The 17,152-nt window shown below is 33.6% G+C and overlaps 1 protein-coding gene across 1 annotated transcript in view; it reads right to left on the bottom strand.

Moving 5' to 3' along the window:
* The window catches only part of Man1a2 (mannosidase, alpha, class 1A, member 2), a gene marked incomplete at its 5' end in the record, with an annotated part of 151,089 nt that overhangs the window by 65,324 nt on the left and 68,613 nt on the right, over window positions 1-17,152 (bottom strand). Inside the window, 1 exon segment of the mRNA XM_005389057.2 lies at window positions 5,165-5,259. Coding sequence (XP_005389114.1) covers window positions 5,165-5,259 — 95 coding nt within the window.

Genomic DNA, 17,152 nt, shown 5'->3' with positions numbered 1-17,152 from the left:
TTGAATTAATCAACAAATTCAGCAGTGTAGCTGGATACAAAGTCAACACCCAGAAATCGATAGCATTCCTATACACAAAGAACAAACAGACTGAGAGAGAAATTAAGGAAACCATACCTGTCACAATAGCATCCAAAAAACTGAAATATTGAGGAATCAGTCTAACAAAAGAAGTAAAAGATCTATTCGATTAAACCTACAGTACTCTGAAAAAAGAGATAGAAAAGGATTTCAATAAATGGAAAAATATTCCTTGTTCATGGATAGGAAGAACCAACACTATGAAAATGGCCATACTACCAAAGTTGTTGTACAGATTCAATGCAATTCCCATTAAACTACCGTTAGCATACCTCAAAGATCTCGAGAAGACATGCCTTAAATTCATCCAGAACCAGAAGAGACCGAGAATTGCAAAAGCAATCCTGGGCAACAAGGACAAGTCAGGTGGAATAATCATCCCTGACCTGAAATTATACTACAAAGCTACTGTAAGAAAATCAACCTGGTACTGGCTAAAAAACAGACCTGAGGATCAATGAGACAAACTGGAAGAAACAGACACAACCACAAATACACTCAGCCACCTAAGCATTGACAAAGGACCAAGCAAAATCACTGGAAGAACAATAGCCTCTTTAATACATGGTGCTGGAAAAATTGGCTTGCCCCCTGCCAAAGACTGAAAATAGAACCAAGTCTATCACCATGCACCAAACTCAAGTCAAAATGGATCACAGATCTCACTCAATATTAAAACAGAAACACTAAATCTACTGAAAGAGAAAGTAGGTAAAAACCTTGAAGACATAGAGGGGTAGGCAGAGAGTTCATGAACAAAAACCAAACTGCACATGAACTGCACATCAAAGAATCAGCTACTGGGATCTCATCCTACTGAAAAGTTTCTCCACGTCTAAAGAAATCACCAACAGAGTTAAAAGAAAACCCACAAATTGGGAAAATATTTAGCTGACTGTCCCTCAGACAAAGGGCTTCTATCTAGAACATATAAAGATTTAAAAATATCAACCCCTTCCCAAATTCAAAGACCCAATCCAAAAATGGGTATCTGAGATGAATATATACTTCTCAGATAAAGAAATACAAATGGTAAATAAATACATGAGAAAATGTTCAATATCATTAGTCGTTCGAGAAATGCAAATTAAAACAACACTGAGATTTCATCTCACCCCAATAAGAATGGCTAGTGTTAAGAAATCAACCAATAACAAATGCTGGCGAGGCTGTGGAGAAATAGGAACTCTTCTCCACTGCTGATGGGAATGCACACTGGTGAAATCACTGTAGAAATCAGTTTGGAGATTCCTCAGCAAACTAGGTCTAGAGGTCCCATTCAACCCAGCTATTCCCCTTCTGGGTATTTTCCCAGAAGATCTGAAAGCATCATATCACAGTGATATACATGCACCCATGTTTATAGCAGTGCAATTTATAATTGCTAAATTGTGGAAGCAACCCAAATGTCCATCCATTGAGGAATGGATAAAAAAATTACAGTACTTTTATATAATAAAATATTACTTAGCTATAAAGAAAGATAAACTCAAGGCTTTTACAGGTAAATGGTCACAACTAGAGACCATACTCTTAAGTGAAATAAACCAGACCTCCATGTGAAAGCAACATATTGTCTCACTAGTGTAAGAACCTGAAAGAGTGAATAAAAATTAGGAGGTATGACAGACACTGTGAAATGAAAGGAAATGCTCAAAAGTAACAAGCAACTGAGGTGAGGGAAAAGAGAAAAAAATAGAAGGGGAAATTATGTATGTATGTATGTATAAACAGGATAGATAACATAGTTGTAGTACTGACTTCTATTGCTTTACTGAAAGGAACAGTTAATGATTACTTATTTGATCAATCTTGCATGTCTCTATTTGTTTTCCTGAGAAATCACTTTGAAGATATCAATACATTATACAACCATTGTTAATTTCCTACCACTTTGTCTATAACTCTGTATTGCTTGTATTCTTATGCTATTTTGTAAATGGATGTCTGTTTGTTAACATGTTTCCCTTCTTTTATTTTTAAAATAAATTTTTTTAAAAAGTCAAAAAAAGGAAGTTATTTTTTTTTTATTTAAGTAGTCAAATATCTTTTGGAATAAAAAAATCTCTAAGACTAAACCAGAAAAATAAGGCCTTATTTACTCTTTCTATTACTCTTCATTTCTTTGTATTTGTCTGTCTTTTCATCTGGTATCATTAAACTTTTAACATTTCTAATCATAGAAGCATGCTGGTAACAAATTCTCTAAGCTTATATTTGACTAAAAATGTCTTAATTTCATCTTTCCTTTTCTAAGAGTCTTTCTACTTGTCATACAATTCTAGACTGACTGACTTCTTTCAGCACCTTCAAGATACACTTCAGTATTGAGCACAGAGGAGGACGCCAGTAGTCCTGGCTACTCACGAAGCTAAAGTGGGAGAATCACTTGAGCCCAAGTGTTCCACAGACCTGGGGAACATACCTAGAGCATGCCTCAAAAACAAAGAATGTACTGCATTATTTTCTGGCTTGTATTGCTTCTGATAAAAGAAAAGCAATACTTCTACTTTTGATCTTCTATGTAGAATACCCTTTATTTCTCTGCCTAAAGTTTCTTTTTTCTTCTCATTGATTTTCATGAGAAATTATGCCTTATCTTTACCCTGCTAAGTTTCATCAAGCGCTAAGACTGTAGGTTTTTATAATTGTCAAATTTGAAAAAAATTTAGGCATTATTTCTTCAAATAGTTTTTCTTTCACTGGTCTCACCCCCAATACCTATCATCACTGCCACATCAATTTTACTTTTCCTAGTTTGTTATTCCTTTTTAAGGTTGTTCAAAATGTCTTATAATATCTTTCAATTCAGTATGCTTGAAAAAATTCAAGCTAGTGATTGCAGCAAGGAAAATAGATAAAAGAATCCTGGGTGAAAAGAGCCTGTGTCTGAGTTCTGCTTATGTTTCTGTCTGCTCTTTGAATCACAAATGAATAAAAACACATTCTAAACAGCCCAGTTAAAGATATGAATTGTGACAGAATCTGAAGTTTTAAATGACTAATGCGGGGGGGGGGGGCGTTCAGAAAAATACAACAGAATACAGCTTCCACAACTTAACTTTCACAATGTCCTCTATACATTCACAATGTGACTCAGTCAGCCTCAAAAGAAAGGATAATCAACTCAGATTAACCCTGAGATGATCTAGATATCAGAATTACAGAAAATTTAAAGCATTTGTTCTATGTTCCATGAAAGATAGGCAAATATTTCCCAATGAATGAAAAGATATGAAATCTTAGCAGAGAATCAAAACAAGAGCCAAATACAATTTTAAAAACTTAATGCCACAGGTGTAAAAGCAAAGTAGAAAAATACAGGAAAAGAGTGACCTGAAGACAGATTAATGAAAATTATTATATCTGAAGAACAGAAAAAAAGAAGAGCTTTGGGGACCTATAGGACAGTAATAAAAAGTTCTAAAATATAAGTACTGTAACTAGAATTTCAGAGGAAAATTAAAAATGACGCAGGAAAAAAACCTATGTTAGGAACATATCCTAAACAGGTAAACAATAAATACTGAGGGAAAGAAGCACCTGTAGATATATATCCTAAATATATATACATAATATATACTATATATTATATATATAATATATATGTCAATTAAAATCTCACCTATCAGAAACAACAAAGACTGAGAGAAACAATATCTTTACAGTGCAGTAAAACAAGCATAAGTTAGCTCAGAATTTCACATACATTGAAAATACCCTTTAAGAATGAATGCAAAATAGACTTTTCAACCAAAGAAAACTGTAGGAACCCATTCTAACACAGACTAGCACTGTAAGATATGCTAAAGTTCTTCAGCTGAAGTGATGGCACCCCACAGGAGAGATGAGGACCTCAACTTTCTCCCCAACACACACAAAATAGGTTCTTAAATCATCACAGAAAAGCATTTCAGGGCACTTCAGAGAGGTACAGGCAGATTTATTAAAAAGGAAGAAAGAAGTACACAATCAAAAGGAGTATAAGTAGCTTGAAAGTTAGCCTCATTATAGTTTGGGAGTATTTATGTGCTCTGACTCTGACAATGACACCAGAGGATATGTCAGAAAATTGTCATGAACTAAGAACAAGTATGTGCGCACCATCACTTGGCCATAGCCTTTCGTGTATGTCACTCTGGCACTTCAGCTAGCTTTTCCTTTGCAAAGGAGGCAATTTGTTTTCTACAGTGCAAGAAATCAGAGAGCAGTAAAGTCAGACTTATTGTTCAGTAGTAAATGCTGACTTCTCAATGTAAATCTAAATTCTACAAGTTCTTCATTAGCAATGACTAAAATAGATTATTATATCTTCAAATAAAGTTATCACTAAAAAACACACCTTCACAAATATAAATATTCCTAACTTTATTCGAGAAAGTCTAACTGCAAGGAAAATGAGTCAAATTTTCACATAATTTACAAACTACAACACAAAAAGAAGTATTACTTGGAAAAAACTTACGTAGCAAAAATTCCAATCAGCATAAATAATTCAAATGGCAAGTTAAAATGCTGACACCACGAAAATTTTAATTCTGTATCATTAAATGTTTTACAAAATTAAAGAAAGTATGTCATCTACTAAGTATCAATCAGTGTTTTCTTTTAGAATGAAACATACTTTAAGAGCTCACTTTGTCCTTTAAGAGTATAGATACTATAATGAAGACATCATGAAGTAAGTCTTGTTTTCCATCTTGACTTACAAGAGCAGAAAGTAGTATATAAAAATAAAAGGAAAGTACTCAATCTGTTATAGCACTAAATGGAAATTAATAAACAAATAAAACAAACATACATACACCATACTGTGTGGAAGAAAAATCTATAAGAAATAGAAGAAAACAAGTAGTAAAAACTGGAATGAAGTTAGAGGAGGTTACCTGTTTCAAAATAAAGGACTTATTTTTAAAAACTTAGAAAATGTTTTAAAGTAATATTCTATATATGTGAGGATAAACATAATTTAATCTTGAAAAGTATGGTGGGGCAGATCTTTAGAAATTTCTAAGACTAAAAAGGTTTTTCAAAATGAGTTAATTCTTCTAAAAAAGAAACAATCACATAAAATAGAGTTTACCTTTTTAGATTCACCATTGCCCAAGGAATCCCTGTCGGTGTATTAAAGGCAGGAAGGAGTTTCTCAGCCAGTTGCACTGCTTTAATCTTGAATATCTGAGATTTAAAAAAAAGAAGAATACCAATAAATTTTAGCACCAATTGTCTGCTTACTGCATCATAGTATGCATATCACAAGGAACTAGGTACACGGAGGCAGGGTAATGAGAATATTTAATTACTACCACAGAGCACACAGAACTAGAGCAAATGTTTGCAAACTAGGTCCTGAGAAAAGTAACCCAATATGCAAAACCCTGAAACTATAATTAACTGAAATGAAAGGACATGGTTTTGATGTTAATGTCATTTGTATTTTTCAGCTGGCAAAAACAAACATTAGGCTATGGAATTTTCATTCAAGATAGTCAAGCTTAGTTTAAATATTAAAATAAACAGAAGATGCAACCCAATTTGGCTAAATGCCATGGAATTACATAAACATGTCTGTCTATACCTCAACATTTTCTGTCAAGGTCTAACTGCATTATAAAAGAAAAAGTATTTGAGTTCACAATTCAAACTTACTTTCTGAGTTACCAGTATTTTAATATTAGGTCCCCTCTGGTGCTTCTTGGGTACACAAAACAATAAACTGCTGAAATATTTCCAAACTTATGAACTATTATCAAGATGGAGACAGTAAAATTTTTACTAATTTGCTTAGCATATCCCAATAGGTAGGTTTGTGTACTCTACTGTGAAGACCACTAGTTTACAGACTCCAAAATGAGACTGAGTCAGAATGTTTCAGAAAAAGTGACATGCTGAGGATATGCCTAGGCCTATCCACCCTCAAATGGATTCAAAATTGATCAATTATTTAGGATTCCACTTTGGCACTGCAGCAAAATATTTTGGACAAAATGCTATCAAATTTTTCAAATAATAAGTAGTTGGTAGAATGGAACATGTCCAAGTCTGAGTTAAGATTGTATTAAATGAAGTGTCCCAATATTACTGTGGGTAGAAAATATTAGAGAGGAATATGTACAAGTAGCCAAATAAATATGGCATTACAGTATCTTGCAACATTGTTATATATGTCAAACACTACTTTACAGTGTCAATATACTCATATATCTATAATTTACTATTTCTTTCAATATATACTTTAACATTAAAAACCCCAAAGAAAAATTTTTAACAATTAACTGATTAATTCAGAAAAAGAGATGTGAATTCAGTTCTCTTCATATTACTTTAAATGTCAGCAAAGAGTACCATTACAAGTACCATTACATGTTAAACAGTACTATCTCTGTTTACTATGAGGGCAAAGGGATCAAAATTTATCTAAGAACTAATATTAATGCCATATATTTATTAACCATACATTTAGGTATCACATCTTTTCTAAATATAAAACTAATATTAAAATGATACAATGACCTACAAATGTAAACTATATCTAAGTAGAGAGCATTCTCATTTCACATCCAGAATTGGCCAACAACATACTGCCTAATTTTTATACTACTTTGTGTAATTCGTAACAGTTAACACATATAGTAACCAATTACAGTAGAGAGTTCAAAAATAAAACACCCAAGTGCCCTAGAGAAAAGTTTCCTTACATACTACACTTACTTTGATTTATTACAAATATATAAACCTCTTTATAGGTTTATATATTATAGGTTTACATTCCCTATTTTCAGAAACAATTTTGAGAGATAATAGCATATTTAAAACACATTAGTTTTTAGTATATAATGTAGACAAACAATACAAAATGCAAAAAAAATGAAAGTAAAAAATAAATATCCAATTCTGTCCTCCAACTACATAGTTCTTTCTACAACACAATCAGCTAGAAGCTTCTTAAATATCTAGTAAATATTGTTTTAAACCAGTCCAACAGTATGTATGGTTCTGAGCCAATTATCAGTTTTATCACTTTACACACACAATCTCTAACATATATCTCTCTAACACAGAATATTATACATTTTCTCTTTCCCTAATACAGAACATCAGACATTTCATCTTTTTGGACTTGAACTCCAGACGCTGCACTTGCCAGGCAGGAATCGTGCTGCTGAGCTATATCCCTGGTTCCATATATTTCATCTTAAAGTCACTTCTTTCACTTATTGTATCATGGAAATCTTCCTACATCAGTCCATAAAGAGATACCTTACTTCCTGGTAGAGAGAACTTCCTCATGTATGGATAAACTGTAATATATTTAGTCAGTCTCCTATTAATAAACATTTAATTTGTTTCTGTACTATGTGGCAATGTTAGATATTCCACAGTGTGGTAATTCCAGAGTGAAAATGTTCTATCTACCAATACATACATTTGCACTTTTGGTAAATTACTGATAATTTGTCCTCCCCAGCAATTTAGGAATGGTTGTTTTCAAGTATCTTTGTTAAGACAAAAATCACCAAATTTTTGATTCTAAAATCTTATACTTGAGAAAAATACTCCACTGTCATTCTTCTTTGCTTACTTGCTTGTACATTCTTGGCAAGTGCTCTGCCACTTACCTACACCTCCAGCCCCCAAAGTCCACATTCTTCTTTTTTTTTGGTGACTTTGCTTTTATTTGCATCACTCTTACATGCAGGATTGTGATGTGAACAACACAGAACTACAGTGCTGTACTGTGCAGTACAATCAGCAAAAATCACAGTGCTGGATGTGTAACAAGGTACACTGTGCAAAACAAGACACTTAGGTCCTATGGACCAGATGCACAGAATTACACACAAAAAAGATGGCTGTAAGTCTGAACTGCATGCCTGGGTCCCAGCTGTCATTAGCCAGGTAGGTTGTTACAAGTGGACTATCTGAGACATAGGATTGTATTGTACATTAGACATCTCACTTACTGTTTCTCTCTGTAAATATTTATGAGTACAGCTGTGTTTTCCGAAATGTTTCTTTAGTAATAGTCTTCTCAGCTTGGTTCCATAATAATCTATGATGTAATTACTTCCATCTGAAGGTGTGATGATGTGCATGTCTTGATACATGGCACATGCACATGCCAAGACATGCACATGCATGTGGAATGTACTCTTAAAATTGTATTACAGTATCTAATATTAATTTCTGTACTCAACAATTCCTCAAACTATTTATTAACTAGTGTGTGTAACTCTATATTGTGTCTTATATCCTCCTGAATGATAGTTTGGCTAATATAAAATTCTGGATTGAGTTTTTTTATCTCAGCAGTTTAAAGATATTACTCTAATGTTTTCTGGTTTCTACTACTACAGAAAACTCTGCTGCCAGATTTTTTTTTTTATAAGTAACAGGCCTTTCCTCTTTGGTAGCTTTTTAATATTTTTTGGTCTTTCCTAATATCTTTTCAAATATTTATTATCATTTACTCAATTAAACTCATCTAATATTACTAGTAAATATTGTTTGAACCCTCTCCATATATTTTCTCATTCAACTCTTCATTTCCCTTCTTTAACTCTCAGTATTATATTCAAGATGAATTTTTCATTATCACCATAGGTGGAAGCAACTTTGAATATTAGACAGCTGTTTCTTAGGACCAAGTAACTGCAAAACAGTATTAGCACAACAAAACAGAAATACATTCATATATATTGCCACAGTTTCATTAATGTGGGCAAAGGATATTAGATTACTAGGTCAGACACAAAAGGGACTATTAATCATGGCAAAATAGCAGCCAAATTCATTTGCAACCACTGCAACTGCCCTACCTGCACCCTAATCTCACAGGGACCATGCATGGGACCTATGATAGATGCCTGTATACACAGTGGATTGTATTGTAAGAGAAGATACTAGACTTGGGGAATCTCTTTCATATTAAGCAAAAGCAAGCCTGTGTGTATAAGACATTACTTGATATAGTAAGCACAACCAGGATGACTTGAATATGAAGCAGCCAGTGACTTATTTCTTAGTCCTGTATACTCAGCAATAGTAGGCAGGGACACTCAGACTCCATGGCAGCCTGCTTTCCAAACTTTCATATCAGCACAAACAGCAGTTCCTTTCTGTAGGAGCAGGTAAATCCCAGCACTTGTTTTCTCAGCACTTGCAAAACCAACCAGCTTCATTTACCACCCTCATCTTTGATGTCAAGGAAATCAGAAACAGCATTAACCTGCCAGTATATCCTCACCAGAGGTCCACCTCTGCATGACCCTTTAAATTTCTAAGTTTTAATTCAAACTTCTTCCTTCAGCCCTGATTGCTTCCTGTAAGAGTCATTACTGTGATGCCTTATTCTTTTTAATCTACCTTTTAACTAATTAACAATTTTATGCTTAGTTAATAACTTGTTAAATTCCTTCTTTCAAAACCGGATGAATTCTGTTTCTTTAGAGACTCTGATAAATAATCCATACTGTATTATTATCTATGATAAAATACATACTTTTAAAATCAGGAAAAGAAAAAATGTTTAAATCATAAGCAGTTCTATCTTGAAGACTGCATCTGTACCAAACATGTACAGACTTTTTCTTACTATTAATACCTGAAACAATGTAGTATCATACTAATTTTCATAAAATTATCTAATTTATCATTATCAATTTCCTCTTTCTATTCTTCAATCTATTGCAACATGGCTTCCCTCCCATCATTTCACTAAACGTATTTTGCTAAAACCTAGCCACACATTTGCAAAAGAACATTTTCAGCCATTACTACCAGTTCCTCCACAAAAGAATTTCTCCCTTGTGTTCCACAACCCTACAATCTCCCTGTTTTCTTCACTGGCTCATCTTCCACTTGCACTTTAATACTGTGGTCTTGGGGGCTCTTAATTCTTTCTAGGCCCACTTCTCTTCCTACTCAAAACTGTCTTCTCGGAAATTTCACATTTGTTTTCAGCTATCAACTACACAGCTACTGATTTACATAGCTAGAAATTTGTATTTCTAGTCAGTATTGAAAACAGCTACAAAAGAAAATCACCCTAGGAATAAATTTAAGCAGTGGCAACAAGTTTCTAGAATAAAAACAGTAAAATACCGATGAAAGGAATTAGAGGACACAAAGAAATAAAAGCACACCCTGTGTTCACGAATTAGAAGAATCAATATTGTTAAAATATCCATAATGTCCAAAGAGATCTACAGAGTCGGCACAATCTCTATTAAAATACCAAGGACATTCTCCACAGAACTAGAAAACTAATTCTAAAATTTGTATGAAACCACACAAAAAGAACAAAACAAAAAACAAATAGCCAAAAACACTTGGGAGAAAAAAAAGAAGCATTATGCTACTTGACTTCAAAATACAATACAAAGCTGTAGGACTCAAAAACAACATGTTATTAACATAAAAACAGAAACACAGACTAACTTAACAGAATAGAGAACCTAAAAACAAACCCACAGATACACAGCCAACAGATTTTTTAAAAACAGCTAAGGACATACATTGAAGAAAAGATACTCTTCAATAATATGATGCTGGAAAACTGGATATCTAAATACATAAGACTGAAATTAGACCCTTATCTCTTACCATACATAAAAGCTAACTCAAAATGGATTACAGTCTTAAATGTGAGGTCTAAAACTATGAAATCAGTAGGAGAAAACAAGGAAAATACTTTAGAACATTGGGCTAAGCAAAGAACTTTTTTGAACAAGACCCCAAGAGCCCTGGAAACAAAACAGATAAATATGATTACATCTAACTAAAAAGTTTCTGCTCAGTGAAGGAAACATTCAACAAAGTGAAGAAACAACCTACAGAATGGGGAAAATATTTGTAAACTATACCTCCAACAAGAGGTTAATACTCAAAATATACGAGGAATTCTTAAAAACTCAATAGCAAAATATTTTTAAAAGTGCCAATAGCTCTAATTAGTTATCAAAAGAAAACATAAGAATTACCCATAGATTATAAAAATGTTCAATTCATCATCAGAGCAATGTAAGTCAAAACCACAATGAGCTATTACCTCAATCCTGTAAGAATAGTTCTTACCAAAAAGAAAAGTGCTAGCAAGAGTGAATGTGAGAAACGGGAACCCTGACACACTATTAGGGAGAGTGTAAATTAATAGAGCCTATATGGAAAAAGCTATGGCATTTTCTCAAAAAAGTTAAAAACAGAACTACCATATAATCCAGCAATCTTGCTACTGGGTATATAAGCACAAGAAATGAAATCAGTACACCAAAAAAGAACTGTACCCCTATGTTCATGCTAGCACTATGCAAAACAGCCAAGAAATGAAAACCAAAGTGCCCATCAACTGAGGAATACAGTATCAGAAAACATGGCAAAGTGCCAGCCTGGCAAGAGCAAGGTCCTGAGTTCGATTCCCGACTACCAAAAAAAAAGAAAACATGGCATATATACACAGGGACTATTATTCAGCTATAAGAAAGATTAAATTAAGTCACTTATAGTAAGGTGGATGGCAATGGAGACCATTATATTTAGTGAATGAGGCAGGAGCAGAAAGACCAGTACCACATTATCTCACTCATATGTGACACCTAAAAAAGTAGATCTCCCAGTCACTGAGAGAACTGTAGTTACTACACGGTAAGGAGAGGAGGGGGCAGTGATGCTGGAAAGGAGGAGAAGTTGGTCAAGGGCACTAAATTATAGTTAGATAGGACTCTGATATGCCATTGCATTGTACAGAAAGATGACTAGAGATGATAATAACTTGCTTTGGATTTCAAAAAGTTGAACAAGTTTGAATGTTTCCATGATAAAGAAATGGTAACTACCGAGACAGATACATTTAACATGATTTAAACATTACATTACAAAAACATGAATTAAGATATCACATGGTACTCCATAAATGTTTTATATATTAATTTAATATTTAACTTAAATTAAGAAATACTGGGGCCGGGGAGATAGCTCAGCAGCACAGCACCTGCCTGGCAAACACAAGGTCCTGAGTTAAACTCCTGGTACAAAAATAAATAAATAAATAAAGAAAGAAAGAAAGAAAGAAAGAAATAAAATAAACTGAAAAATACTTCACCAAGCACCAGACTCGTTACTTCTAACAACTATTTTCACTTAAATATAACCATATCTCCTTAAATTCAAAATTCTTAGAATGAACTTAAAATCTTTCTCCAACCTAGTACTATTAAAATGTTCACTATCAAATAACTAGCCCACCATTGGTCTAATACCAAAAATTAGAATGCTGGGAAACAAGATTAACTACTATCTCATCTTCCCTTCTAAAATAATATCCAGTTCTTTTATCTCCCAAATCCTTTCAAATAATTTATATTTGTCAACTCTGTAACTACATTTTACTCCACATAACCATTATTTGATGCCAAAATACTGTAAAAGTATCTGACTGGATGAATGGATACACACATACACATACACCCATCTGTAACTGTTGTTATATAAATTGCTTGTGTCATGGAAAATGTAAAGTATATCCTTCCTGGCTAAAATATATGAGCATATGTTTACAGACTCACAATATTCTACAAAAGAGGTTTAATTTTGATACTATATAGTAGTGATGGTGAACCTTTCAGAATTTTCTTTATTTTTCTTTTTTTATCTTATATTTTTGGTACCAGGAATTGAACTCAGGACCTAATGCTTGCCAGGCTACATCCTCAACCCAGAGTTTTCAGTGATATAAACAGCCCACTGCAGTACATGTGCCACAGATTTGCCACCACCGCTATATAGTAGTAGTATCAACGGATTCTGCCATTCCTTTATGGAGGGTGTTCAGATCTTTTTTAAGTGTTTGCTTCTATAAACTGTACCACAGTGACACATCCTTCTAAAGTGTAAGACTATGCATCTACCTTGTTACTTCTAAATAACAGATTCCTAGAAATGGGTTGCTGGGTCAAAGTATTTCAAATCTTAAGTGTTTGACAGCACCCACTTATATAACAATTTGACTTCCAACAGCCTATCATATTGAAGTAGAGGCATTTTATGTCTAAATTAACCTCAAGAGGGCCTTGGAGGTCTAACTGGGCAGAGAATATGTAATAGTCTATTTCAGGCAGATAATTATGATATAATTATGGTAAACAGAAAGAGAAATAAAACAATGCAGTCTAAACCGTTTCACAATACTATGTTTTCATTTAGAGGGAAAACCATGGTGGGTAGATCCCTCAGGCTATCTCTTTTACAGCTTGTGACCTCTTCAAGAAGTATTCCCTCTACTTTTTATGAAAGCTGTCATTCTGTCTGACAAATGAAACCTCATTCTGTCTTTTACCATACAGAAGCTGCAAATGCCGGATAATCAATTTTCCAAGCCTCCTCTGTAATTAAGGCAGCAAACACTACCACCTTAGTTTTGCTATTCAAGAGAATCCAAATTAGCTGAAAAGCAGCAGCTAGGGACCACAGATAGGGGAGAATCCATTCAGCGAAGCAGTGGTATATAGTTTCTCTAGTGTCCAAAACTTCTGAAGGATAATTTCCAGTACCAGCAGGGCAGCCAGTGCAAAGTGCTAAGTGTGTGCAGTGATGTCTGAAGGAAATCAGTACTGAAGTGGTGTTTCCGGATCCACAGAGATCAGAAACAAAGGAAAAGAAGTAAAACTACATCTGCAGATGACAAAACTGTGTATCTAGAAAATCTGAAAGAACCTAGAAAAAGAAAAAAAAGGTGATGGGACCTAATATACAGTCACTTTTTTACTTTACTACAATGCTGTAATTTTCAGCATAATGGCAAATGTAAGTATTGAGAATGGACCTCCTTCCTTTATCCCTGATCCTTGGGTAAAAAGCATTTGAATATTTCACAACTAGGACAGGATGTGTCAGAGTTTCTATCAGATTCCCTTCTCAGAATGGTCAGGAAAGAAAAACCTTCACCTTCTAATACAAGTTTGCTGAGAGATTTTAATCACTAATGGGTACTACAATGCGTCAAATGATCTGACAGAATTTATAACACAAATAGTCTGATTTTTCTCTTCATTTGGCCAATTAACACAATGAATTTTTTTCAATTGTTAAACCAATTTTGTTTTCCTGGAATAAATACTACTGGCACTTGATATATTTTTTTTTCATATTCTTATTGCTATACTTTCCTAACAGTCTGTTCAGAATCTTTCCTAATGTATTTAAAGGTATATCAGCATTTAGTTTTCTCTTTTAGTTGTTTCAGGCAATGACAGCAGTGTTATACTAGCCTTGAAAGAATGAGAAGTGTTCCCTATTTCTCTGGTTACTTAGTGTGAGAAAGACTGATTTTTCCTTATCTGATAGCATTAATCCATGACACCATTTACCTTGGGTGTTAATTTTGTGAGGTATTTTGTGTGAGAAAGACTGATTTTTCCTTATCTGATAGCATTAATCCATGAAACCATTTACCTTGGGTGTTAATTTTGTGAGGTATTTTAATTAGGAGTTCAAATACTACATATTTATACTTTTTGCTTTATCTTGAGTCAGTTTTACTAAGATTATTTTTCAGAGAATTTGTCCACTTTGAAAAATCTGCTCACACTATTCCATTATTATGGTTATAATGGCTATAGGTTTGGCAATTACAGCCTGACACTGGAAATGTCATTTCTTCTTAGCATTAGCAATCCTTTCCATCTCTTCTTTTTTGGTCAGCTTAGCTAAAAATGTTCATTAATTTTATTGATACTTTCTCATAACTAATGCTGTAGCATTTTCAACTTTCCTTGTGCTTCCTTGGTATGTTATTCATTACAAGTATGTTGTTGTATTTTCAAATATTAGCGCTTTTCTTGATGTCTATCATTGATTCCTAACTTAGTTTCACTGGGATCAAAGAACATATTCTACATTACTTAACTGAAAATTATTCAACAGTCAAGCATGTAGCTTACCTTAATAAACACATCATGTGAACAAACTCTGTAGTTGTTGAAAAAGTGTTCCATAATTATCTATTCAAGTAGGTGACATTTCTACATCATTACTAATTTCCTATCTACATTTTCTATCAATTTACTAAAGAGGAATGTTGAAAGATCCAACAATCTAGGTGGAATTGTCTTTTCAACTCAAGAATTAAAAAAATAATTTTCTTTTAATTCTGTCCAATTTTTTTCATGTATTTCAAGGTTCTGTTACTTATTAGGTGCTTACACATTTATAATACTTGCTTTAAAGTTTATTGTAGCTTTCTAATGAATTAAGTTTTTTACCATTATGAAATATACCCAATACCTGGTAATATTTTTATCTTAAAGTCTATTTTCACATTAATGTGCTCATTTTGCCTTTCTATGCTTAATATTTATATATTTTTTATCTTTTTTTCCTCATTCATTTACTTAAAAGTCAGTTCCCTATAGTGAGATCTTACTTTTGCACTCATTTTGACTATTTTTGCCTTTGATTTACAATAGTCCATTAAAACTTAACACTAGTACTGAAGACTGGGCATGGTGGTGGATGTCAATAGTCCTGGCTCTTCAGGTAGGTGAAGAAGGAGTCACTTGAGGCCAGGTGCTTCAGGCAAACCTAGGCAACAGAGTGAGACCTAGACTCCTAAAACATAATTTAACAATAATAACAGTATTACTGGGCATAGACAAACTATATGACTTTTTGTGGGGTTTGTTGTAGTGTTTGTGATGCTGAGAAACATGCCAGTGCTTCATACTTACCAGGCACATGCTCTACCAATGAATGACACTCCCAAGTGGTGACTGCACTATATATTTTCATATCATTTGTATTTAATACTTGATCTAGGGATTAAAAGTTATATATTTTCATATCATTTTGTTTAGTATTTGCTCTAGGGATTAAAATACAAATCATCAACTTTTCAGAGTCCAGAGTAATATCGTACAATTTTCTGTAAAATGTAAAAACGTTACTATTGTGTAGGTCCACTGCTTCCTTCCATCATTTATTCCATAGCTTCAATGCAGTAAATCTATATATTATCATCCCAATATAAAATACTGTTTTGGCTTTAAAAACATGCATAATTTTAAGCAAGTTAATTAAAAATAATCTCTGTGATTTCTGAAGAGTACAGAGCATTCAAAGGAGAGTATGGTATCATGTCATTTCCCTGAATCCTTCCAAAACTTTTTATCTTTGGAATTGAGCTGTTTGATCATGATACGACTAAGTATACTTAGTACACCTTAGGTTAAAAATCCACTTCCTTCCCAGCACTCTTGGGAGGCTGAGGCATAAATTCGATCATGAATTTGAGTACAGCCTGGGTGATTAGTGAGAATATGTCTCAAATTTTTTTTTTTTTTTTGGTTTTTGGTTTTTTTCTCCGGTACCAGGAAGCGAACTCACGACCTTGCGCTTGCCAGGCAGGCGCTTTGCCACTGAGCTAAATCCCCAGCCCCCATGTCTCAAATTTTAAAAGGGCCTAGCCACATAGTTCAGTGTGAAAGCTCTGGGTTCAAACAAGAAAGAAAGAAAAAGGAAAAGAAGGCAAGATGATAGCCAGGATGAGAGGGAGGGAAGAAAGAAAACAGGGAAAGAGGAAGAGAAAGATGATGACCACTTCCAGGTCTATCATCAAACATAGGAAAAATATGGCCATATTTCCTCAAATATTCTTTCCAGCTATTTGCTCTCTCCATCTGGGACTCCAAATTATATGTATACTAGACTTGTTAATATTGTCCCACAAGTTTCTGAAGCTCTTTTCATTTTAAAGATTTTATACTCTTTTCTTTACACCAAATAATTTCCACTAACCTATCTTAAAGTTTACTGATTCTTACTACTTACAATGACAACAATAAACACCAAGAGTTTACTTTAGATACGGTACTTTTCATTTCTAGAATTTCTAATATTACTCTTTTATCACAGACTTCATTTCTGCTAAGATTACCATTATTCAGAAATGTGAGAAATAATTTCCTTTATATCACTGAGTACAGTTGTGAAAGTTGCTGTAAAATCCTTGTCAACTTTAATATCTAGGTTACCTCAATAGGCCACCACTAATACTTTCTTAAGAGCCCCCCGCGCCTTG

The sequence above is a fragment of the Chinchilla lanigera genome, unplaced genomic scaffold (assembly GCF_000276665.1).
Source record: "Chinchilla lanigera isolate Chin_1 unplaced genomic scaffold, ChiLan1.0 scaffold00034, whole genome shotgun sequence".
NCBI classification, from domain to species: Eukaryota; Metazoa; Chordata; class Mammalia; order Rodentia; family Chinchillidae; genus Chinchilla; species Chinchilla lanigera.
This window is presented reverse-complemented; position numbering and strand designations above follow the sequence as displayed.